This window comes from Sesamum indicum, linkage group LG11, assembly GCF_026168435.1.
Source record: "Sesamum indicum cultivar Baizhima isolate 11 linkage group LG11, ASM2616843v1, whole genome shotgun sequence".
Lineage (NCBI taxonomy): Eukaryota > Viridiplantae > Streptophyta > Magnoliopsida > Lamiales > Pedaliaceae > Sesamum > Sesamum indicum.
The window spans coordinates 11911639-11935894 of NC_142667.1; the positions used below are offsets into that span (position 1 = coordinate 11911639).

The window sequence follows — 24256 nt, forward strand, 5'->3', positions numbered from 1 at the left end:
AAAGCAATTATTGGTAGAGAGAGAGAGTAAATCTGGTATTTCTGTAGTAAAATGGCTTGTGGTAACTCTGATATTTCTTGTGATTCAATGTGAATATTGATGCATTAATTAGTGTTGTATAAATGCTTCAATTTGTTTTTAATCTTTTACACGAAAGGTGGAATCAAACGTGCGTTTGTTGTTGAGCCAAAAGTTGTTATTTAGGCAGACGTAATTGAATGTAATTGTGCTTACATGACGTTGGGCTATCTAGTTCTCGGCCAGTTTCAATCAAAAGATGGGATAATGTATTCGTGGTGTTAGGAAAGAAGAACGATGAGTACTCGACTCTTAGCACTGTATGATGAGGGGGGCCGAGCATGTGGCGACTGTATGTTGTCTCGGCCGAAATGGGAAGGGATGGAATCCACATGGGGGGAGCCTGACAGGTTGAACAATTCCATCTTCAATCAGTGTGTAAAGGGATATGAACTGCTGAAGGACTTAAGAGCCGAAAGTGAAAGACTTAAATAGTAAAGGGAGGCAGTGCATTGTTGTTTAGCTATGTGCTTCGTGTATCTGTCGTTGTCGACTTCAATTCGTGGGACTCTCCTAGGCCCCGGGAGCAACCTATCTAGCCTGTTTTCCTTGAGGGGACACCGGACCAGTTTGCCACCTACCCTATAAGCTGCTGCTACATTTCCAGGAATTTCCAGTGTAACTATTAAATTCTAACGTGAGATCAAAAGCCCTTTGTGTAGTTGCAAAAGATCATCGTTTTCTCGATGTGAAATCTGTGGAAGTGTTCTGTTGGTGCCTTTCCAAGACAAAACTGTTGAGTTTGTGCATTGGATATCAGGTGTCTAATGGGAAATTTTCGGAAAACGTTGCATTTCGCAAGTGCTTCATTTCTGTGATGGAGAGGAATTCAGTGAGTTCCAGTGGATTGGAATGGGAAAATTTGGCTGTTGAGATTGCTGAACCAGTAGGCTTTTCTATTTCTATGTCTTCATCAGGCAGTAACGGCCCTTTATGCGGTGACATCTCAGCGTCTGCCCTGGAATCGACTAAAGAAACGATGGATTGTTTTGGGAGACTAGGTTCGTTGCCTCAGTACGATGACGTTATCAGGATGCAGAATATCAGGGAGCCTATTTCCTCCCCTTCTGCCGGCTCTGGCGAACCGATGATCGGTCTAAGGCTCGGGAGACCGAAAGAACTTGGAGATAGTTTTCCTACCAGCAGTACTAAAACTTCAACCTCTTCGCTTCCTACTTCATTGACACCCATAAAAAGATCAAGGGCGTCATATCAGAATATGCAGAACCCCTGCTGCCAAGTTGAAGGATGCAATCTTGACCTGAAATCGGCTAAAGATTACCACAGACGACATAGAATCTGTGAAAGCCATTCTAAAAGTCCGAAGGTCATCGTCTCAGGGATGGAACTCCGGTTTTGCCAACAATGCAGCAGGTAAGAATTTGCCTTCGCTTCTTCTTGAGGTTGTTTCCTCAGCTATAGACTTTCTGTTGCATCCTAGTTGGCTGTCTTTGAGGTACTTTTCGACATAGATCTCTCTGTTAAATGGTTTAAAGGTTCCATGACTTATCGGAGTTTGATGATAAGAAGAGAAGCTGCAGACGGCGCCTCTCTGACCACAACGCTAGACGGCGTAGGATGCAGCCAGAGGCAGTTCAGCTCAGCTCATCAGGACTCTCTTCTGCACTATATGGTTTTCTCCACTCTAAAAATTCAAAATCTCTACTTATTTCCTTTCTCTTTTAGGGAAACCATTTATAGTCTTTGCTTGAATAGATCGGAGAGTGCAGCACGTGCTGAGCGGACTCCCCATCGTCTCACTTCCAAATTCAACATGGGAAAGTGCTAGCAGTGTCATGTTGGGACAGGCCGGAGATTCGCTCATTAGGCCTTCAAAGGTAGGGACATTTGACGGGACGTTGTGTTTCCCCAGCAACGATATTTATTGTTCCGATGCCAATCGACGTGTCGATCCGGAGAGGTTGCCCTCCATCCATAGCTCAAATCATGGGGTTCTTGATCAATGTAAGTTAGCTTCCAATGATTTTACTTCTCTTGAGAGATGAATGAATAAAAGAGAGGTTTGATCTAATACACTATGCCATAGTCTCCAGGAACTGTGGATGAATGCGAGTCACAGCTATTGTTCCTTCATGTTTAGGTGCATTATGTAACCGGAGGAAATTCTAATTCAAATTGAGCTCGGTCGAATTTAAATTAATTATATGATAAGGGTAATATACTTATTGTGTGATTGTTGTGCAATTCAAAAAAATTAATCAATCACATGGCAAGTCTATCATACTTACTCTATAATTAATTTGATTGACCAAACTTAATTTGAATAAAAAAAATTTTCCCTAACTAGTGGGAAAATTAGCCCAAGTCCAACAGCTGGGCAGTGGTACTATAATTGTCCCAACACTCCCAACTATTAAATTTGGGAAAAATACTAAAAATTCCTGAAAATAATTTTTATATCAGAAAAATCTTCCATTATTATTAATTTCACCAAGTTTTCATTATAGAATACCTGATAATTGATTTTTACCCTGTTTTCGGACGAAGTTACCCTTGCTTTCTATTTTTTTTTTTATAAATTTTGATTTTATGATATTTTTGTTTAAATTCATTCAATTTTAAAAATTGCATAATTCAATAATATTTTTTCTCCAAAATCAAATATTGGGTCTAAAGAAAAACTACTTTGATAGAATTTTTAGATTAACATTTTATGTAAGGAGTTTTTGGTAATTTCTCTCATATAGTATACATCTATAATTTTCTCAGCTTCCAATTAACATTTACCTCTTGGTTTGATGATATCTCGCAGGTTTACATTTACCTACCAACAATTCTCCAATTGCTCCAAATATGCTAAGTGCTCACTCTCTTCTGTCATCAAATTCTTGGAGCTTGAACGACGTAGCATCCAATTCAATGGAGAGCCTCACGCACGGAAACTATAATCCGCTACTGAGGTCCTCACAGTTGGAGTCACATCACTTGTCGTTGTTTCAGTCAAATAACATTCCATCAGATCAAGAACCCTTGGTGCATTCAGTTACTTTGCAAGAATATCAGTTGTTTAAGGCACCTTACGACTCTGGTGATTTTTTTTCCAGTCAAACAAATTTGTGATTGAACAATCCAAAAACCCCTTTTGGGAAAAAAAAATTAAATATTTAGTTTCCAGGTGAATTTTACTTATTTATTTTGTATTTGTTGTAGACAATGACGTCGTATCAATAAATTTGTCATATTTTTGTACTATATCCCAAGTTGTCAGTGTTAAATTTTGGGGAAAGAGAAACAACGAAAAGAAAGATCATGGTATTGTATGAGAAATCATACATGATACTCTATATTAAAGACTATATTTGGATTAATGGATTTGAACTTATGAATTTCAAATTTTCCGTACAAATCTTTAGAATTTGTTTGGATTAGTTTGTAGACTTTCAAATGATTTTCAATTCTTCAACTTTAAATTTGAACTGTGTTGTGTTAAATAATAATGAGTTTTAAATTCTTCTAATATAGAGTCGATTGAAATCATTTATCTAAGTACTTCCTTCAAATTCAATTTCATGAATCCAAATGTAACCTAGTAGTAAATATGGATGAAAGGATTTGAATTTGAAAGAAATATTTGGGGGAAGGAGAATTGACCCGATTGTAAAGGGATTTGAAATTCATTACAATGTCACCAAATATAGCTCAGGTTACTAGTTTAAGAATTTAAAATCCCTTGTAATGTAGCAATTAGCCAAACAAAGTGTTATCGTGAATTTGAAATGTTTATAATGTTCTCGTTGCTCATGAACTTAACCACTAATTAGCCCACAAGTATTAGGGCACTACCGCCACATATCACTGAAGCTAGATATCAGTATGGCATACGATTGGTGTTGGAGGAGGAACGAAAAAGAGCTATCCAAGGCGTGTGTGTTAGCCGCATGGTCCATGGATCACGCATTTACTCTTCAACAATGATAACCTCAATTCTTGCAGAGGTTTAAGGAGGCATCCGAGCTTATGATCGACTGGAGGAAATCCACAGGGGTTTTTAGTAAAAATATGCAGCTTTATCTTGGGGAGAACCTTGTGGAGATTCTTGGGGTACTGATTGTGGATAAACACGAAATATATCTTGGCCTTCCGTTGGCGGTGAGTAAGTTGAGGAAACAAAATCGGTCTGCTATGGTTTATCCCATGTGAGAAAGGTGGTGATGATCAAATCGATTATCCAAGCTATTTTGACATACGCCATTAGTTGCTTCAAGATTCTGGAGGCTTTTTCTAGCAAGATCAAGAGCATGACAGCGGCGTTCTTCTAGCACCAGGATGGAGGGAAGAAGATACATTGGGTTGTATGGAAGAAGGTGTGCTGAGGAAAACAGGATGGAGGACTTGAGACACGAAGTCTGAAGGAGTTCAATTTGGCATTGTTGTGCAAATAGGCCTGGAGGGTTATGTCAGCTCCTAACAACTTGTTGCGGACGAGTTTGTGGGTTTGCAACCGGTGTGTGAAGTTGTCGATCTTTATGGTCGTAGACTTTCTATCACCAGATCTGGCCTCTGAACCTTATAATTTCTCTATTCCCTTTTATTTGTTTATGTATTTTGAAATCTGTAAATATTTGTTAATAATTTTTTATAATATTGGTCAGTAATTTTTAAGGGTTTTATAACCCATAGTTTTCTATAATAGTTGATTAGGGTATTTGGTTCTATTGGGCTCACTACTACTAGTTCCACCCAACAGATATCTTGGTTCCCCAAGCCGTCGACATTCAAAGCGGTCTTCCCTCCCCTCCAGCTGCCGCCCCACGCCACACTGGATGCATTACTTACCCCTAGCACTTAGGGGACGTTGAGTATGTCGAGGCGAAGTTTGAGGCCGTGGATGTGAAGTAGATTCAAGCAGTAAGTTGATAAGGGTCCATTTCACACTAAGTTAACCTATAAGAGCTCCCAAGAAGCTGGACAGGGCTGAGTTCGCGGCCTTCCTCACGATTTACTGGTAGTCTTGGGGCAATCGAAATAGGTGCATCTTCTAAGGAGGGAGGAAGTGTCAAATGTCAATGCCCAAGCTCTCTTTAACCAGATTGCTCGGTCTCTCCAGCTAGGTGGTAATTTCGGGCTGATCGCATTCGGGGCATGGTTTTCGTTAGTTTTAGTTCGCACACTCCTTTCCATGTGAACATTGTTGGCAATTTTAGTTGGTATCATACCATTCGATTTTTCCTCGAAAAAAATATAAATTCTTTAATCCAAATAGCGCCTAAAATAATTTAAAATCTATCAATTATAATTTAGAATTAGAGTCGAAGAATTTAACATTATTCAAATAAATTGCTCTTCCAAATTTGAATTCATAGCTTCAAGGGTTAAATACACTTTGCACCCTAAAGCATGAACAAAGTGCATTTATATTTTCGAACTATAAAACGTAATAAAATAGCCCCTCATGATATACATTATTTTTTTTATGACGATAATGCCCTTATTATTTACATCCCTAAAATATCTTTATTACAATCATTGTCCTAAATATAATCTGAATTATTATAGGTTTTTTATTTAAAATAAATACTACCTAAAATTTATGATTTTTTTATAATGAGTATAAAATCTGTATAAACTCCATAAATTTACAGTTCTTCTATTTTTTACATAACTGGTAAAAGATTTACATATATTTTGCTTGTGCTATTATATATATATATATATATATTGATTTTTTTAAAAATAAATTATCAATACAATCTAAAATATTACATCAAACATATATATATTGTAAATGAAAATCTATAATATAATTAACATAATATTCTATATTTTTTAAGTAATGATATGATATATTTTTATTATGTGGACATGTAATTGAATAAAAATTTATAAGTTATATAATATATATACTTTTTCTATAATATTATATACATTATGTATCGACACATATTGACATGTACATTTTAATATAATTTATTTACTTTGTAAAAGATATTTGCATATATTGAGCTTGTAAATATTTTTTGTGTTCCATAATTTATAAAAATTATAAATTATGATTATTATTTTCAAAATAAAATGTGACTAAAATTTTAAATCACTAAAAATAATTTGGGCGAGATATTTTAATAAAACATATTTTATGAAGTAAAATAAAATGTATAGAGGTAAGTGAGAAGGGCATTTTTATCCTATCAATACGAAATTATTTTGTCAGTAATGTTTTTATTACCTTTTATACTTTAAAGGTATAAAATGAAATAAAATAACATAATTTAGGAGTGCAGAGTGTATTTAACCGTAACTTGAAATCCGTCAATAACAACTTACCAAATTCTTAGGCCCATTCATCTAAATCATATCAGTCCAACAGGCCCATTTCTTGCTATCGAAGCCTTGTCCCTTGGCAGCACTTACACGTGGATAATGTTATAAGGGTTTGTTTGTTTGATTGGTTTGGATATCACATGGTTGATATGTACGTAATGCATTAGGAAAAAAGTTATGTATAGGGCATATGATAATATTAAATTAAGTGAAACATTTTTATTTTAATGATGTCCGATGTGATGCACATGATTGGTTGGTTGATTTTGTTAGGTGGAGTGAAGATGTAATTCCCATAACAACTTTAATTTGTAAAAAGTTTTTCTACTAATAAGGAGTAAAATTCTGTTATTACATTAATCTCACAATTCAGTATATGTTTGATCGAGGGTTATTAAGTTTATCGAACGATTCGTTGGATATATTATACAAACTTTTAGCAAGACTCGATCGATAATTAAGCGTTCAATTCTTCACTTGAATATCACGAGTTCGAATCTCATTGAGAACGCATATCTCGTCAGTTTATCAAAGTGTATTATTGAATGGCTTGATTGGCCGAAAATTGAGTTTGACTTATTAGAATATTGATGGAGCTATGATGATCAAATTAGACAATGTCTCAATGATTATCACAACGAACTTCATTCCAACCCGACATTTTCATTCATAAAATATAAACAAATAAATAAAGCATAAGCCAACAACATTCTTTCCTAAGTTTTTGCCACATTTTATTCCATTACTTTATTGCAATTTAGGCCGAAAATTTGCCTTGGTATTATTTATTTCATTTTCAAAAGAAAAATTGATAATTCTTATTCTCTTCATTATCGCATGGCCCAACATAATTCCCTACACTTTTAAACCATATTCTCAACTTGGAATAGAAGTCAAAAGGTACCTTAAGTTCAAATGAAGTCAGATTATCTAAAGTTATGACTTAAATCCACAATTATTCCCAAAGCCTAAAACACACCTTTTCCAAAAAAATTTGAATCTTGCTATACCTCTTTCAAACATAAATAAATCTTGCTACATTTTTTGTTCCTCATAAAATAGAAAAGTGGGCAGCCCTCCATAAACCCATCACAAGAATTGCGTTTCCAGACTGCGGTCCCTATAGTCGATCTACTGTCACAAAAAAATTAAATTAATAAAATCAACCATGTAAAAAACAACACACAGCTCAGGATACATACTTTAGTCCCGTGTGTCTTATCAAGTATTTAATCTACATGTGAATGTAGCAATGTTTAACTTTAATCACAATGCCATAATGATTGGCGTTAATTTTTTGGTATCACATGTTTCATTAAATTAAACATTTTTAACACATTATCTCAAATGAAAATAAATAAATAATATTTCTAAAAACTATTTAAATTTATAAAATATTAAGTAAGTTACACTCACTAAGTTGATTGACCACATAATATAATCTAAACACACATAATGTCATTAAATTTCCAGCATACTTTGAAATATCCAATTCAAATTCTTGGATCATAAGCAATGGTATTTTCTTTTTTCCAAAAATTCGAGGGACTTCGACTCTAATTATTATTATGGATTAGGATAATTATATGAGTAAAACATACTTAGAAATTCTTACCAACACAACAATATGTTCATTCTATTCTTACGAATTCAACCAACATGTATCAACGAACGAAAAATATTTATGTTCGTAAGTATCAACGAAATTGGTGTGTTGGTTGAATTGAGTTATATTGCTTAGTGTATCAAAGTAAATTATTAAAAATTTATTTACGTTATTAGTTAAAAAAAAAAGGCGACGAGCATCGACTAGTAATTAGTATATGATTAGTTTGACTAATACAACAAAGTTCGGACCATATGATTTATTTATACTTGTGAATGAAGGAGAACTTTCCTTGTATGATTATGAAATACCATAACAATTACCACAAGGTAGGTTTGTTAAATTCATTCTTATATTATCCATCTCTAGTCCTAAAAGTGTCATGAAATCACATAGCCTATCTACGAATTTGTTCATCAAGTAGAGAAGGGAAAGCGGAGGAGAAAAACACCACGTATTAAGCAAAAACCAATGAGAAAACCCATTTTCTATATATAAATCTATGTGTATTTGCATGCATATGTGTGTACATATATAGCTCTCTAAACCCTTTTTGCGTCTGTTTGTTTTCAAACCCTCCCGCGAAGCGAATTCTGCAGTTCTCGATTTCCCCCAAATTTCCTTCAGCGAATTCAATTAGCTGAGGGAAAGATAGCTTCTTTGGCAAGAAATACTCGATTCAAGTCATTCGATTCGTTTTGAATTGGATCTTTAATTGGGGTGTTGAATTTGGGTAGATCTGAATTTTGGTGGCTTACTTCTTCTACTTTTGGTTTGATTGGGCTTAAGTTAATTCGGTTCAGTTGAATGGAGGACGCGAGTAAACAGAGCCTCGATGGGTTAACCCCCGTCCCATCTGCCGGTGAGTTCTCATCTCTGCTCAATTTACTGAGTTACAGTGAGTTTTTTAGTATGCTAACCCTGATTTCAAATTCGTGGTTGTGTTTCCTGATGTTTTTTATTATGTATTATTTGATGATTATGAAAATTTTAGCCGAAGGGAGTGGCGATGTTGAATGCTTTAATTTTTGGGGTTTCGTTTTTGTGTGCACCGACAAGGTGTACTGGATATAAATAACATTGTCCAGGCAATATTTGGAGGAGCTTTTGATTTTCATTAAAGTTGCATGCTATTTCACCAAATTCTGATTTTTGCTTCTTACTTCCACGCTTTTCAATTTTAGTGTTTAGGGTTTTTCCACATTGAGGTCTTTTCTGCATTTGTTTCGAGCTGAATTTTGTCTAATTAGAAAAATTATGGTTCAGGAAGAAGTCTAAGTTGAGGTTAACTGAATATTCCATATATTTGAAAAAGAATCAAAATTACCATTCAGGCTTGTCTCATTTTGGCAGACATTAGTGATTAGTCAATTCTCTAAGGACTGAAAACATGGTCAGTTGGTGAAAAGTAAATTAAAAACATTGTAGGAATTCCATACATTCCAAATCAGATGCAAAAAGAAATTTTAAGTGCTTGTTTTAGTATACTATGTTATATATCTGATCCAGGTCCTCTTTTGTGTTCTATTTGTGCATGCATCTGGCCCTGCCTTATTAGCAGGGCAAACCTGTTTTTTGCTTTCTTTTAGGAATCTTTTATTTCCTGAAATGGATTATATTACTGTATACCAAACACTAATATAATGCTTTATGTATTCATCAAGTTTGGTTTAAAGTCTTTTTAAGAGACCATTCCCTTTTCTTGTTTTTTCCTGCACCTTCCCATGCTCGTGTAAATGATTGCCTTGGCGGATGCAGGTGATGGAGCTGTCGAGCTGCACAACTTAACTGAACAGGTCTGTCATTTCTCTAGGACCTAGGTTTAGAATTTAGATCTGTATGCTTTAATTAGCTTAACTGATGTGCTCCATCTTGAACTTCTCTTTGAATCTATTCTCAGCAACTTTCACCAAAAGATGAAAGGGTTGCTTCTGCAAATCCTTCTCCAGATGCCATCTCAGAAGCCCCAAGAAGCACCAAAAATCAGCCTGCAATTTCAGAAACAAGTGGAGCTCTTACCAATATGCATCCATTCAACTCATATACACCTCCAGAACAGGCTTATTACTTTGGAGGTACTCCTTTGTACAGTAACCCAGATGGCTAACTTTGTCAGCTATTCAATATTTGATATTTAGACAGTGAGAACTTAACACGTAGAATCAGTTATTTGTTTGTTTCATTTCATTTTCATTAATCATTCATGCATAAAATTCATGTTGGGATATGGTGCCTACAGCTTGCTTTTCTTTTTTTTTTTTTCTCTAAGTTCTGTTTATCTGGAAAAATCATACTAGATTGGGCGGGAATATGGTATTTTATGTGATTAACCAGTAGCAAAACCATTTCTAGCCACCTACTTTATTGTGCATTTGAAATTTTCAGTCTGTGGATTTCTGGGTTAACAGCTGATCCTTTAATAGTTGTTGCACTGATGTTGATGACTCTTTATGGTGTGATCAAGATTGAAGAAGAGATGATTGTTTCCCCAGTAGATTGTTTCTCTAACCACTTACACTGCTGGGTAGATAAGTGCAAACTGCAGCCTTGATTTCATTAGCCCAGGGGATAATTAGTCTCCTATTCATTTATCAATCCCCCTCAAAAAAAGAAATCAAAATGGGGAAAGGCATAGTGGAAGCATATATTCATCATTCGTAGCTCCTAAACTGGTTGGATATTGGTTGACATTAACATAATATCAGGATTTAGAGATTGAAGGTTTTAAAAATACGGCAGCGAAAGTCAGGTAGACGGGTCCTATGTGCTAAAGGCAATTGTGTGTTGTTTGTAAAATTTGTGTTAGTCTTTCCTGTTACTTTGAGTATTAATCTTGACCCTGCTTTGCTCCAGGTTATGAGAATGGCAGTGGTAACTGGGATGAACATTATGTTAATGCGAACAACTTGCATGTCATACCTCCGGTGAGCTTAGATATTCTTGTGTACATAATTTTTCAAGATAAAAGCCTTTTAGATAATAATTGCTGTGTTTAATCTTGTTTAAGGGAATGTACAATGATAACTCCTCGCTCTTCTTTCCCCCGGGCTATGGCTTTGACTCCCAGATGGCATATGGACAGTTCTCCCCACTTGCTAGCCCTCTATCTCCAATAATGATTGATGGTCAGCTGTTTTCTCCACACCAAATGCCAGTGAATCCTCCTTACTATCCATCTGCTGTTTCGCCTGGCCCACCACATGTTACCTCAGCAGTTCCAGCTTCACAGACTGAACTAGTCCCATCAGGAAGTAGCAGCCAAGAAAATCTTATCGACAATGCATTTTTTGGGCCAGGATCTGGTTACTATCTACCATTTGGATCTTTTGGTGGAGGAGATCTCTCTGGAAGCAGTGGCCTTGGTGTTTACAAGTTCCCGGGCGATTTTGGATCCAGCGACCCGTTGCCAAGTCGCTCAAGTTCCTTAGATACTAGCAGGTTCATGTCTCCATTAACTTCTGGAACTGTATACCCTCAACCTATTGGCATACTTGGATCCTATGAGCAAAATGTTGGACAGGTTTGTTACACGTATTTAATGAAACATACACAATGCACAGAAACAGAAACATTTTTAGCACACCACCCACAAACACTAAGAGAGAGAAGAAAAACAACTTGCTGCCCTTTATTTTTGACATTATTGTTGATAATGCTTGAGCAGCAAAAATGATATCTGTCTAGAAACTTCAAAAAGTTTTGACCATCATGTTAAGGAGTAGTTAGCAATAGAGCTAAAGACTTCCCCTTATGTGCATATAGTACACGAGAAGTATTTCATCCGTTTCCTTTTAATACCTGATTCTGGAAATCGTCTAGCAGTATGGATGATTAAATAAAAGCCAATAGGCAGTCTGTTTTGTAGTGTCTTGCACCTTGCCTTTCAATACCGCTGTTGCTTGCCAATTGCCTTACCTGCAATCGTTACTAGTCCTTAGAAAATTTATTCTGATAGTATTTTTGTAGTGTACTTCCTTCTGTTACTTTCTCAGGGCAGGTTTTTCTTTGCCTTCTTTGGGTTTCCTTTCTTCTTTCTTTGAACATGTGCTGCTAGTGTAGCTAGTGGAAAAAGAGGGCACGGTAACTGTTAATTAATGGAATTGTCTTTAAACCAATTTGCTTTATTGTTAATTAACTGCTGTATTGTTCTTGATTGCTAATATTTAATAGCAGGCACAATTTCAGGGTTTTGGGTTACCGTCAAACTCTCATGCTAGACATCTTTCCCATGGTGGTCCTTACCAAAGTGCTATTGGGCCTAGTTCTAACCGTAATCGATTTTATGCTGACAAAGGTGGAAGACGTGAAAGGGATCGAGACACTGTCAGTATTTCTACTGATGCACTTGGTATCTCAGGTGATCGGAACCGAGGACCTAGGGCTTCAAAGCCCAAAAGCAAGAGCTTGCCTGAAGAGAGCTCTTTGGCTGGCATTAAGGATGTTGAGTCTACTTCTGGGTTTCATATACATAATTTTAACTCCCCGGACTTCATAACCGATTATGAACGTGCAAAATTTTTTGTTATTAAGTCTTTCAGTGAGGATAACATCCACAAAAGTATAAAATACGGTGTTTGGGCCAGCACACCACTTGGAAACCGAAAACTAGATGCTGCCTATCGCGAATCAAAGGAAATGGAAGGCATTTGTCCGCTGTTCCTCTTGTTCTCAGTAAGTTCATGTTTTTCCTTTCTATTTACCTTGGTCCAGTGAAGAAAGCTGACGCACATGTTTCTTAAACTTCTTAACTGATGATACTTGCATGAGAGAGATTACTAATCTCCTCAATTAGAAACATGGTTGTTCAAAAGAACTAAGCCACATATTTGCTGGGTAACAGCATATGTTTGTGAATAAGCGCAATGGAATTTTTGTGCAGTAGGACTTGTTAAGAGATTGAAACATTGGTGAGTACCATATTTATAGATCTCTATCCCTTTCGCCTATTGCTGAAGCACAGGAAGGTGATTTCCCAGGTGTCTTTCTGGTGTCAATGTGCCGTCCGTAAATGAGATGCAAAAGATTGGTTTCTTTTTTGTATTTGTTAATGATATTGGCTGATGAAATTGATAATTTTCTCAACACACTTTAAGATGTTTCATCATTTATGAATCGAGGCTTGACTTTTGTGACTTATGTTATTATTAATTGGCAAATGATTTGCAGGTTAATGCTAGTGGACAGTTTTGTGGTGTAGCTGAGATGGTTGGGCCTGTTGACTTTGAGAATGATGCTGATTACTGGCAGCAGGATAGGTGGAGTGGTCAGTTTCCTGTGAAATGGCATATTATCAAAGATGTACCCAACAGTCGCTTCCGCCATATACTTCTTGAGAATAATGACAACAAGCCTGTCACGCACAGTCGAGATTCACAAGAGGTTTTTCTATCTTCTGAATTACTTGTTTCTCCTTCAAAATGTTATATTATGTTGGACCTCCGTAACCCATAAAATTGAAACAGGACTTTCATGTTTGTTATAGCCAAAATAATCTTTGAGTTTGACGACATGTTAGATTAGACCTACAGTTGTTTCAAGTCAACTAGTATGTTTTATCTTCCCAAATTGCATTAAATTACTAAAGTCAACAAAGAGTGAATAATTAATTAGTATGAAGTCTATATTCTACTCACATAGACTTTCTATTCAGCAAGAGTGAGATTCTTAAGAGCCACTTTATCAACTGTTAGAATAAGGGGAATATGGACTTGGAGAAACTTTCCTCAAGCTTTTGACGTATGAAATTTGTAGATTTCTTTCTGCATTGCACTACACTATGGTGATTTTTAATTTTCATCATTTATATTTGACCTTCCAAAATATAAATATTTGAAACAATAAAATTAAGAAAAACTTTGCAGTGCGCTTGCATACTCATACATGTACAAGTTTACATAAGGGAGAGTGGTTCAGGGTGGGCTGAGAACTTAGAAGGAAGGTAAGTGTTGGATCAGACTTTGTGCTATGGTGCAATGCTGAGTGTGACAGATGAGGAATTGGAGGGACTGAGGCTGGTGACTGGGTTGTGGTCCATGGGTGGATGGGGGGCTAATGGCTGGGACCTGCAGTAGGAAAACTTGTTAACTTCATTGGATAATTTGGTTCGAGCTTGTTATTTTTTAAAATGTCAGTGCATAAGAGCAAATATGGAATCTCATTCTCAAAATGCACTGTTCTCACTTTATTTTATGGATTGGTGGAGGACATTTAATTGTAGTAAATAAAGGCGGTTTCACCTTGAGAAATGGACAAACTTTCACAGAGGTTAATATAATAACCCTGTCAGAATTTACTTTCTAGTGAGAAGAATTACATATGATTTAGTTTGATTTTTTGGATAACAACTTTTTACCATTTTCACAAATTGCTCACATTTGCTTCCTAACTTTAATGAAATACTTGGTTTCTGTAATGCTATATGGATTTAGCTTACAAGAATGAGCCCTTTCTATGTGGTTTTCCAATGGTTATTTCTCCATTTCAGGTGAAACTCGAACAGGGAATAGAAATGTTAAGAATTTTCAAGAACCATGATGCTGATACATCCCTTCTTGATGATTTCAACTTTTATGATGAGCGGGAGAAAACTTTGTTGGAGAGGAAGGCAAAACAGCGAGCCAGCTCAACTGGAAATACAGCAGCTACACTTGCTACTGAATCAATAAATCAACTGTCAGATAACCTGGCGGAAACTCTCCGTCTGGGTGGTGGTAAGAACCTTTCCAAGATGGAACCGGAGTAGCTCCGGTGTTCAGATGGTAGCAGACTGCAACTGCTTGTAGTTGAGAATTTGTATTGGAAGTTGCTGACTGGGATCAATGAGGTGATATTTTCATTCATCTAAAGCTTACCATCTTTGCTTGCACTCTGTCTGCTGCCTCTTTTTTATCTAAATTGCTGTGTTTTTCTTAGTAGTTGGTTGTTATTTGGAATTCTTAGGTACAGCAGTCTGACATTCCTCACTTATTTTTCTTTTTCTCCTTCTTTTGCCCCTTCATTTATTGCCCAACTATTTCTTGTTAAGATAGGTGGTATTTGGCATAGGGGATTACAGGTCTCACATGCCTGGTGCTCACCAGTTGTACTTTAGTTTTTCTTCATTTTAGTGCAGGGCGATTATTTTCGGTTGCCATGCAGTAGCAATTTGTATAAGCCTCAAAATAGGTGGCAGTTAATTGAAGGAATGCAGCTACATGATTACAGAAAACAAATGAGTAGTTGTTCCTTGTTAAATAACTGATATTCTGAATGAAGCATAAACTATGTACCATTTCTGTACCTTTTCAGTTTCATGTCTTGAACAGGAGGGGTTGCGAACTTATGATGAGGAGAATATAAGAAAAGAAAAGAGTTCCTATTTCTGCATTAGTTGCCTTTTTCAGCTGTGTTGCTGTAATTTACAGTGTCGTTGGGGTATCTCTCCGATCAAATTCTTGTAGTATTAAAAAGGCCATCATCTCTACATATGTTACATGAATTGTTGAGATGTTTGAACAATCCGAAGTACGGACGTTCTCTTTTACGTCTGGCCCTTTGTTGGGAGCATGCTTGGGTTTCCCAATGGGAAATGTAAAAAATGCGAACTGTGGCACATGGTGGCTCTCTGGTACGGGGCTTATAGGACTCAGTTCCTGGCTGGGTTGTGCCACATTTTTTACATCTAGCTCAGCAAGCTAATACCTCTCACATCTTTGGCAGCCATCTTTCTTATTTCAAACTTCTAATTGGCGCTGAACAGATCATTTGAATGCAGTATGCTGCAGTTCTTTCAGTAATGTTTTCAGTTGTGTTCCTTGTGTGTATTGTGGTTTAAGTTCCGTTGTGTTTTTTGTCCTTTCCAAGATTGAGCTGGAAACAAAACTGTACAAGGTTGTTGAGATGGAAAAGAAAATGGAAACTCAACTATTATAATCTGCTTATATACTAAGGCTTTGAAGAGTAGGAGGCGATGGTGTGCAGTGAGGTTACCCAGCGATGAACTTATTCTGCAAAATTAACTACTCAAAACTGGAAAATTACATGGTTTAAAAATGCATTTTCGAGAGCTTATTGATTTATTCACGGAATAGGCCCTCTGCACAAGACCAGTTGCCGACACAGTATGCATCTCCTAATACAATGTCAATGATTTCTCACTCTAACAGAGTTGTAGACTTCAATGTACTTCCCTGCCGTATTGTTCCAGCTATTGTCTATCTGCATTACCTTCTTCACTATGCCTCTCCATTCATCAGGTTCTGCACCAACAATTGACCATCTTTACACATCTCTCTTCAAACAATTTCTAAGAATATGATATGAATCTTAACCAAATGTTTGTCATATGATTGAAAAATATCAGCAAAAAACCCACAAACAAAAAACATTGGGAACTATGAACTATGGTTGAGATCAAGACAATGACTGACTTTGTCGGTAGTAAGAAAATGCACGATCGAGAGCCCCATTTAAAGATCCTTCATCGATTCCTTTGAAAACAAAGCTGCGCCACAATAATGGTAAAAAGAATGATCATAGAACAGTGTGAATTAAATGTGCCCAAGGAACAAACATGTAGGGTAGTTGTGCTTTATGGGATTATGGAGAAGCGAAGACAAAACAATTCACTCCTCAGACAGCAGGCATTCATCTCTCGAGTACTAGAGCATGTAATGCCTTTATTGGTGATGTACCATGTGGCAGAAACTCACCGACAAGCATTGTACAAACTCAGTAAATGAGGTTAATTCAAGAGGGGATGCTGTTCATTCCAACACATGTCTAATGAAGTTGATAAGTTTACCCGTTCATCAGCTCAGGTTGCGACTGATCATCCATGTCGAAAACTGTGTCTGCAAGACCGCCGGTCTTTCTGACAATAGGGACCTGATATCAGTGCAACACCATGTTACTTTACTTGGTTTTGTTTGTGTGACGTTGCTATTAGGTAAAGGAGCAACAACACAAAGCGTAGGCAAAATGGATCGCTTGTCCTAGCATATGCACGTACCGCTCCATAGCGCATTCCAATCATTTGAGCAAGTCCACATGGTTCATATATTGATGGGACCAAGACAATGTCGGCAGCTGCATAGAGCATGTGGGACAACTCCTCACTGCATCATGCACACCAAAAGTCAAGTTTGTTGTTTTATTGGGTAATGCTCTTATGTTTGTCATAATTCAAGATTACAACTAGAATTACCACTAATATAACATCTGGCAGGTCCTAATAGGTAAGCACTTGTTTACCTGCACGCCAAAAACTGTCTGAAAGAAGAATAAGCATTTTGATGGACAATTACCTATACATCAGAAGAATCCGAATGCTGGAACCTTTGCTATGCTGCAAGAAGAAGCGAGATCAGCCTGGTATATGCTCAATATATGAAATTGAAGACCACATAGGAATTATAAAGTTTATTTCCCCACAAGAATACATGTCAAGAAGGAAAAAGCATAGCATCAACAAGGAATAGGTGAGACGGGGTTCAAGCAAGGTAAAGAAATCCTTTACCTTGGGGTAGGGTACATGCAATAGATAGGATCCAGAACATAAACCGCATTTTCATGGGAGAACTTATTACATCATGCTCATATTGCCGAACAAGATCCTAGTATAGAAAACAGAAAAACATTAAAATCTGTATTACCAACTCAGCAAGACCTCTGAATTCACTTTCAACCCGGCCGTCTGGAGCTTTTCCCAAAATAACCATTTGTCCACCCTAGAACAGACCCCAATCAACATGTCTTGAGTTAGTGGACATCAAGTGTCATGATTTCTGATATAAGAACAGAATAAAAACAGTAGGGAAAAGGGGAAGACATGTTGCAATAGCTAGCAACTGTAGCAATTAAACAGAATGAAGATTCCCAACACATTTCTGTGATTTAGTGTTAAAAGGTTACTGAGACGTCATCTGAATAGCCAAGAGCTTATTGCCAGGCAATGAAAATGTATTGTGCACTGTGAAATGGTGACAAATACAGCAAAAGTAAAGTGCTATATTTTTGAAGTAATCAGTCCATGAATTCAGGGCCAATGAATTACAAAGAGTATGTAAAAGATAACAGGTATTAAATCTAAAGACAACAACGAAAACCAGATTAATACTTATAAAGAAGCTACGAACAAACATATGTGCTATAGTTGCATACTGGCTGGTCAAAACTAGAAATCAAGGTTATTGACATTGCTAACATATGTGAAAAATAATACTAACATCCTAAATCAAGGAAATTATCAGTCAAAAAGCTAAACTCAGATTGTCTCCAAATTCTTTGAGCAAGCATATGTTGGTTTCATGCATTAGGCTACCATAACCTATCAATTAGTGATGCCCATGATCCTTCACATAAAGTGCTCATGGACTGAGAAAAGTATGTCAAATGGCAGGGACCAGGCAAAACAAATTAGAGAAGAATTTGCATAAGTCAAATATATTTAACTTGCAGGCCTTAAGTGTTTGGGTCTATACGGACGCTTGGGGAAGGGGGGGGGGCGCAGGGCTACTTACAAGTTCTTCAACATATCTGATTGCGTTAGTAATCAAATGAAGACCTTTCTGAGCAACTAATCTGCTAATGCACACAACTAGAGGCACTGTATCAGGATTCCGTGAATGTACTTCTGAAGCCAAACCAAGCCCTCTTTGGACATAAAGTTTGCATATCTTCTTCCCCTCCACATTGTTAGCTGCCAAATAACAGAAAATGTAACATAAACCACAAAAGTAGGTAAACTAGCAGTTTCATTTACTGAAATATATATGTGTACATAAATCCATGCTAAAATTAATCCGTGCATGTCATGTGCTTACATGCTAGAGTGATATGTCCTACATCTGATTGGAATTATCAGTCATCATCTTCTCCACGTATCTATAGATGTAAGGTGTTTCTCATGTAATATAATAGTTAATGCAAATATATTTGGTGATACTGAATGTATGCTAACAAAACTTATGGACAAAAGAGTGATTACCATCAAATTTGGCGGGCAAGTATGCATCAGTTGCGGGGTTCCACATCGCAGCATCTATCCCGTTCAAAATCCCAAAGTACCTATCAAAATCAACCCTTTGTCAGGAAAGTTAAACTTCCAACTTAAAGCAAAAGAAAGATAGAGTTGTTTAGCCGGAACCAGATGTGTACTACACCAGACTCATCCCATCTTAATCATTGTATGACAATCCAGAAACCTTAACCAACCAAACAGTCCTTTTAGTCCATCATTTTCACACTGAGACATACTTTTTTCTTGAGACCAGTGTTATAAAGGTGCCAGGTATATGAGTTATTTACATATCTTGTGGGGCATATGATTAGTTTTTATATTTAATATTCTTAAAATTTAAAAATAACATTAAGAGTTTTATAAGTATGTCCATATAATAAGAAACTAAAAAGAAAAGATTGTGAAATAAAAATCTGATTGTAAGATACAAAATATAATATATAAATAAGAAGGAACTAAATTGATAGCTTTGAGATAATAGGAAAATAAAAGAAAAATAATTTGTTAATATCAAAACCATGAAATAAGTAAAATAAATTTTCAGAAGAAAATGTAACAAATAATTTCTTAATAAATTAGGCTAGTTACCAAAAAATGACAAGAAAAACATACTGCATAGGTAACTAACCTAGAAGAGAATAAATCCTCCAAAATCAGTAGGAAGCTTGAGAATGAGTTGTGGCAAAAAACTAAAAGAATTAGATTCCAGAATCCTTCAAATAAAAGGAACTGTCTTGCTTGGTTCCTTGGATATGTTGAAGTCAGAGTTTCTATTATGGTGTAAGTTTTTCAAATAGAAGCAGCATTAACAAAAGGACGTGGTGATGCAAGAGCACTGAAGCTGAGCTACATGAAGAGGTAATCTTTTCAATGCTAAATCCACTGGAAAGATAATTGGCTAGAGGAATCAAGAGTTGGGATAGAGAAACAATGGAATTTGAATGGTATAACAGTTAGCAGTTTAGGAAAAGCTCACAGCTGTTAAGTTGCCTACCTGGGTCAACCCTAACGCCCAATATCAATTTCCCATCACTTGGAGTGTTTAGGAATAAGACTTCAAAGGAAGGTACTAGTACAATTATAAGTCACCAATTTTCCAGAGTTAAACTGGTCACATCAATTAAACTCTAGAGCCAAGAACAACAGAATGAAACAAATAGACACTTGAAGAATAAACTTAAAAGCAAAGTAGCTAACATAATGTAAATGAAAGATCTATGCCATATCGAATGACTCTAACATGATGTAAGATTGAAAGGACTATCATTCAGAACGAAGATGTAACTGATACTAAATGTATAATTAGAGGTGCTCACTTGTCACGGTGTCTTATCAGCGTGCCAGCAAGCCATCCAGAGCAAAGTGTTTCCTTGAGATATGTTGGAGAAACTGTCCTGGTGATTATAAGAAAATTGAGAAGCCCCATAAATTGCTTACCAAGTAGAATGTGCATACGCATGTAAACTGCAATTTTCGCTTATCAACAGACAGATTATCCAGTAACAACAGATGAATTTTCAGGACTGGAAGGCTGCATGAACTTAAGAGTTCACCTAATATGAGTCAGGATACAGGTTATGAACTAACTATGGTCCTTTTATATGTTGTTTACATTCCACATCCACATTTTCTATATTAAATGTATATCCTGAAGTAAGAAAGAAATATACTTACATGCATCAATATGATAATATTAGAAAAATTTGGATGCAGTACAACTTACACTATTGCATTGCTATAGACGATGCTTCCTTTCAGTAAACTTAATCTCTCAGGGTTATGCCCAATGGTTCGATCATCCACCGCCTGCCAATTTGAAACAGGGAGGTTAATTTTCATAGTGAGTTCAATAGAATCTGACAAAGAAGATGCTATATAAAAATGGTGGTGCTTCCATAGGTTTTCAGTTAGAAATTAATCTTTTGTTCTCTCCAGAATAATCACATAAATAGAGGCCTGGGACACTGTGGTTATACTCCTTTCTAATAAACAGTCAAAGCATAGTCAGCAGCAAAAAGTTACCATTTAAAACATTATAGCCTATTGACTTCTTTCTCCCCATACTTGTATTGGTAGGTCAAAATTTTATAAAATCCCCCACATAGATTACATGCAACACATATGAAATGCTAACCTTCTCTTCATTCGCATACATAGACCCATCAAGACCACACTTGCTAAGCTGCTCTTGCCTGCCAAAGAAACACATCAGATAGAGTTAAAAGTAAAAAGTTGGAATATTTTTTGCAGTACTGTCAAAAGAGACTTGCTATACTTCAACTGACAATAGAATAACTTGTTGCACCACTGAGTAAAAAGATGAAAGGAACTAGAGGCTGGCTGCTCATAAGCTTTCCAGTTCGATATTTCATTTGGACTCAGAAGAATAATGCATGAGGAACTCTGTCTGGAGATAGATATACTAGCTCACTTGGTTTTTCCGCTGACGAGACCTGTGATTTCATGCGAATAGCATTCCTTTGCCTATATCCAGATAGCAAGAACTGCTTGAAGCTGTCTTATTTTCCTAAAATTATGCTCTTGGTTGTTCTTTTCATAGCAAGTCCCAATTAAATATCTATCTCGAACTACAGTTTATGCCTTAACATATACCAAGTCATCAGACACTAATCATGGTTTAATTCCTATAACCATTAAATGAAAAAGTTTCTACTACTCTCAACACGTTACAAGTGCAGTTTGAGATTTATCCAGCCCAGGGTGATCAAATTATGTTACATACCATTTAAATAATGTAATTGCATAAGAAATAATATGGATAATCACAACATACTATACAATTACAAAAAGATCATAAAGTATTTCCAACAAAATTAAATGCATATATGGACAGGTACAGAGATGCATTAGGTGAAAGGGTGTCTCTACGATAAAAGACAATATCAAGCAGGGATATAAAGGGACGACATGAAAGATTGTTGTTTCGTAACTCGCACACCCTCCACCATTATCCTACACCAGTTACCAAAAAAGTACAATAACATAGAATTCTTCTCAAAAATACTTTATTTTATGTCATATGATGCAATAGGATCATGTCATCAGATCCCACAAGTATTTTGCATCTCATTTTTGTGATATGATTGGGAAGTTAACAGTGAGTGCATCACCAAAAAGAGTTGATTTAATTAGATGAAACTACCTAAAGCACACAGGAGAATATGGCAAAAGCAACTTGTCACCAAATTCGCTATCTTCAACTGCATGGAAAATGCAATAATTTGGAAGCATACCTGCATTCTCCATAGTGCTCCATGTTGTGGATTGTCAACACAATTCGTGGTTTCTACAAGGGATAAGATGTCAGAATCCTAGTCTAAGCAATAAAACTCTCCTGAATGAACAATCTTTAAAAATATTGAGAAAGAGAAACAATTATTATAAGTGCAATCTTTTACCTTAAGCGACAGATAATGATACATGTCCCAGTAAAGCAAAGGCAAACTACCAGTCTGCCATTCATGAACATGAATGATATCAGGCTGGGTTCCAGAGACCTACAATGCGGTGGACTCTGTCAAAAATCTAAATCTTGTTTGAATGAAAAAGAAAATGTGATTTTCAACTTAAGAAATCTTCAACAGATAGAAAAGCAGAACCAAGAAAAATCATAGTAATTGAGGCTCTTTAACAAATTGATCGTAGAGGTATAGGGTCAAAAAACCTGCAACCATTCAAGACAGGCACGGCTAAAGAACAAATATGCCTCCAGCTCGTTGTATGAACCTCCATACACACTCTGTCCCTTGAAGAACTGGTTAGATGGTTCAATAAATACCACAGGTATGCCCGAAACTACTCCGCGATATACATTAGTAGCTACCCAGCTTCCGTCGTAAAACGAGTTATATGTACTGGTCAACGCCAACTCTTTAATATGCTGCTTGTTGATACATTCATAGAAAGGTAGAAAGACATCCACTTTATGGCCACGCGTCAAACATGCACGGGCAAGACCTGTCACAACATCACCAAGCCCTCCAACCTTAGCTATGGGTGCCATTTCAGCTGTTACATGAACAATGTGCATAAGATCAGAATCCTTCTGGATATCAACAGGACCCTCGGAGCTGATATCCCAAGATGGAAGTTCTCTGTTCCAAAATGGAATTTCATCAATTGGAGAAGGCCATACAAGATCACCATAGTCTGACTTCGTCCTTTCTGCTGTAGCCTCGTCCAGCTGCAGGACTTAAAATCAGAACTAGCAGTAAGACAAAAATGAAAGAAGTAATGCTACATGTGGGCATGATTCATCTCTTCTGAATACTATCAGTGGTCGATTGTCGTCAGACCACATGTTGAAATGCAGTATGAGGATGCATACAAATAAAATGAGGCCGTCATTATTTCTAACTCAACAATATCATTTCTCTTTCAAGAGACACCTGTAGCAAATTTGGGACATAAAATCGAAGATTATTGGCAGCCAATGACCCATACACCAAGACAACTATCCAAATCTTTCATGTAAGGCCAAGTATTCCTATTTCGGATTCCAAACTATTTGTAACATAACTAGTTATATAACTCTCATTAGAGAGAACGATTTCATTTATTCCGTAACCTCAACACACTAGTTAATCATTGACATCTCAACTCTTTTGCTTGTCTCTAAGTTTCATTGCAATCACACATTCACCACATTTATCCAAACTACTTCTCTCTCATTCCTATACTTGAGAATCCCATTTCCAAACTAGCACATTTTCATTCGCACAACCACCAAATGGAATCAGTAAAACCTCAACAGAAATCACATTCAGCGCCACCATTTGAGTGTTTGTTTACCAACTATTACAATTACATTGAATGAATCCCATACGAACCTTTGAAGAATTCATAGTGCATCAACTAATGAGCATGTAAAGCTGAAAATCTTGGAAAACTTGCCTGACCGGCATCACTTTCAAGAGCCCGAATCTTGAAATTGCTCGAAATTGATTTCAAACAATACTCGTTATGCAAATCATGCTTCAGTATTAGGATCCTTTTCTCGAAACTGCAAAAGCAACAATTCTTGAAACTTCTCTTCAAATGGGACGCCAAGAATGGATTATTAATCGAGAAGCAGTTTCTGGGAGTTGATGTGGGCTGAGAGAAACAGCTTTGGAGAATCATGGTACCAGTGTAACAAGACAGTGTCTGTCAATTCTTGTTCATGTGCCTGTAACTGGTATGCACATAATCAATGCGTTCACAAGATTTCTGCCTACAGCGAGCTCTTTCAAGAGTTCTTGCACCGCTATATTCCAAATCGGCTTTGACAA

General features: G+C 36.5%; 3 protein-coding genes across 6 annotated transcripts; 2 read left to right on the forward strand and 1 right to left on the reverse strand.

Annotated features, from left to right (window-relative positions):
* LOC105173751 (squamosa promoter-binding-like protein 12) lies at nt 1-3291 on the forward strand. Its single transcript, XM_011095630.3, has 4 exons — nt 1-1452; nt 1575-1711; nt 1795-2043; nt 2852-3291. The coding sequence occupies exons 1-4, from the start codon at nt 896-898 to the stop codon at nt 3157-3159; spliced, it is 1251 nt and encodes a 416-aa protein (XP_011093932.1). The 5' UTR covers nt 1-895; the 3' UTR covers nt 3160-3291.
* A 5005-nt stretch (nt 3292-8296) lies between these two features.
* On the forward strand, nt 8297-15334 carry LOC105173752 (YTH domain-containing protein ECT4). 3 transcript variants are annotated; one of them, XM_011095631.3, is made up of 8 exons: nt 8297-8828; nt 9725-9762; nt 9867-10041; nt 10820-10890; nt 10974-11486; nt 12137-12637; nt 13133-13345; nt 14451-15334. In XM_011095631.3, exons 1-8 carry the CDS (start codon nt 8774-8776, stop codon nt 14706-14708), a joined length of 1824 nt encoding a protein of 607 aa, XP_011093933.1. In that variant the 5' UTR covers nt 8297-8773; the 3' UTR covers nt 14709-15334. The 3 variants fall into 3 exon arrangements, with proteins under 3 accessions (XP_011093933.1, XP_011093935.1, XP_011093934.1); XM_011095633.3 differs by having other exon boundaries at nt 12152-12637; XM_011095632.3 differs by having other exon boundaries at nt 8299-8828; nt 12140-12637.
* Nucleotides 15335-15941: 607 nt separating this feature from the next.
* LOC105173754 (uncharacterized) lies at nt 15942-24256 on the reverse strand. 2 transcript variants are annotated; one of them, XM_011095636.3, is made up of 15 exons: nt 23880-24256; nt 22651-23169; nt 22385-22483; nt 22220-22272; nt 21100-21157; nt 20689-20771; nt 20282-20359; nt 18933-19012; nt 18466-18644; nt 17599-17673; nt 17251-17291; nt 16956-17061; nt 16749-16831; nt 16375-16448; nt 15942-16203 (listed from the first exon to the last, which is right to left on the reverse strand). In XM_011095636.3, exons 1-15 carry the CDS (start codon nt 24105-24107, stop codon nt 16088-16090), a joined length of 1872 nt encoding a protein of 623 aa, XP_011093938.1. In that variant the 5' UTR covers nt 24108-24256; the 3' UTR covers nt 15942-16087. The 2 variants fall into 2 exon arrangements, with proteins under 2 accessions (XP_011093938.1, XP_011093939.1); XM_011095637.3 differs by lacking the exon at nt 16375-16448.

Excerpts from the sequence above, each read along its gene's own strand:
- LOC105173751 (XM_011095630.3), top strand. The coding sequence starts at position 896 with ATGGAGAGGAATTCAGTGAGTTCCAGTGGATTGGAATGGGAAAATTTG. Across the intron at positions 1,453-1,574 it reads TTTTGCCAACAATGCAGCAG|GTTCCATGACTTATCGGAGT; the intron begins GTAAGAATTTGC and ends AATGGTTTAAAG. Across the intron at positions 1,712-1,794 it reads ACTCTCTTCTGCACTATATG|ATCGGAGAGTGCAGCACGTG; the intron begins GTTTTCTCCACT and ends TTGCTTGAATAG.
- LOC105173752 (XM_011095631.3), top strand. The coding sequence starts at position 8,774 with ATGGAGGACGCGAGTAAACAGAGCCTCGATGGGTTAACCCCCGTCCCA. Across the intron at positions 9,763-9,866 it reads TGCACAACTTAACTGAACAG|CAACTTTCACCAAAAGATGA; the intron begins GTCTGTCATTTC and ends ATCTATTCTCAG. Across the intron at positions 13,346-14,450 it reads ACAGTCGAGATTCACAAGAG|GTGAAACTCGAACAGGGAAT; the intron begins GTTTTTCTATCT and ends TCTCCATTTCAG.
- LOC105173754 (XM_011095636.3), bottom strand. The coding sequence starts at position 24,107 with ATGATTCTCCAAAGCTGTTTCTCTCAGCCCACATCAACTCCCAGAAAC. Across the intron at positions 20,772-21,099 it reads TGTATGCGAATGAAGAGAAG|GCGGTGGATGATCGAACCAT; the intron begins GTTAGCATTTCA and ends TCAAATTGGCAG. Across the intron at positions 19,013-20,281 it reads CTGATAAGACACCGTGACAA|GTACTTTGGGATTTTGAACG; the intron begins GTGAGCACCTCT and ends TGATTTTGATAG.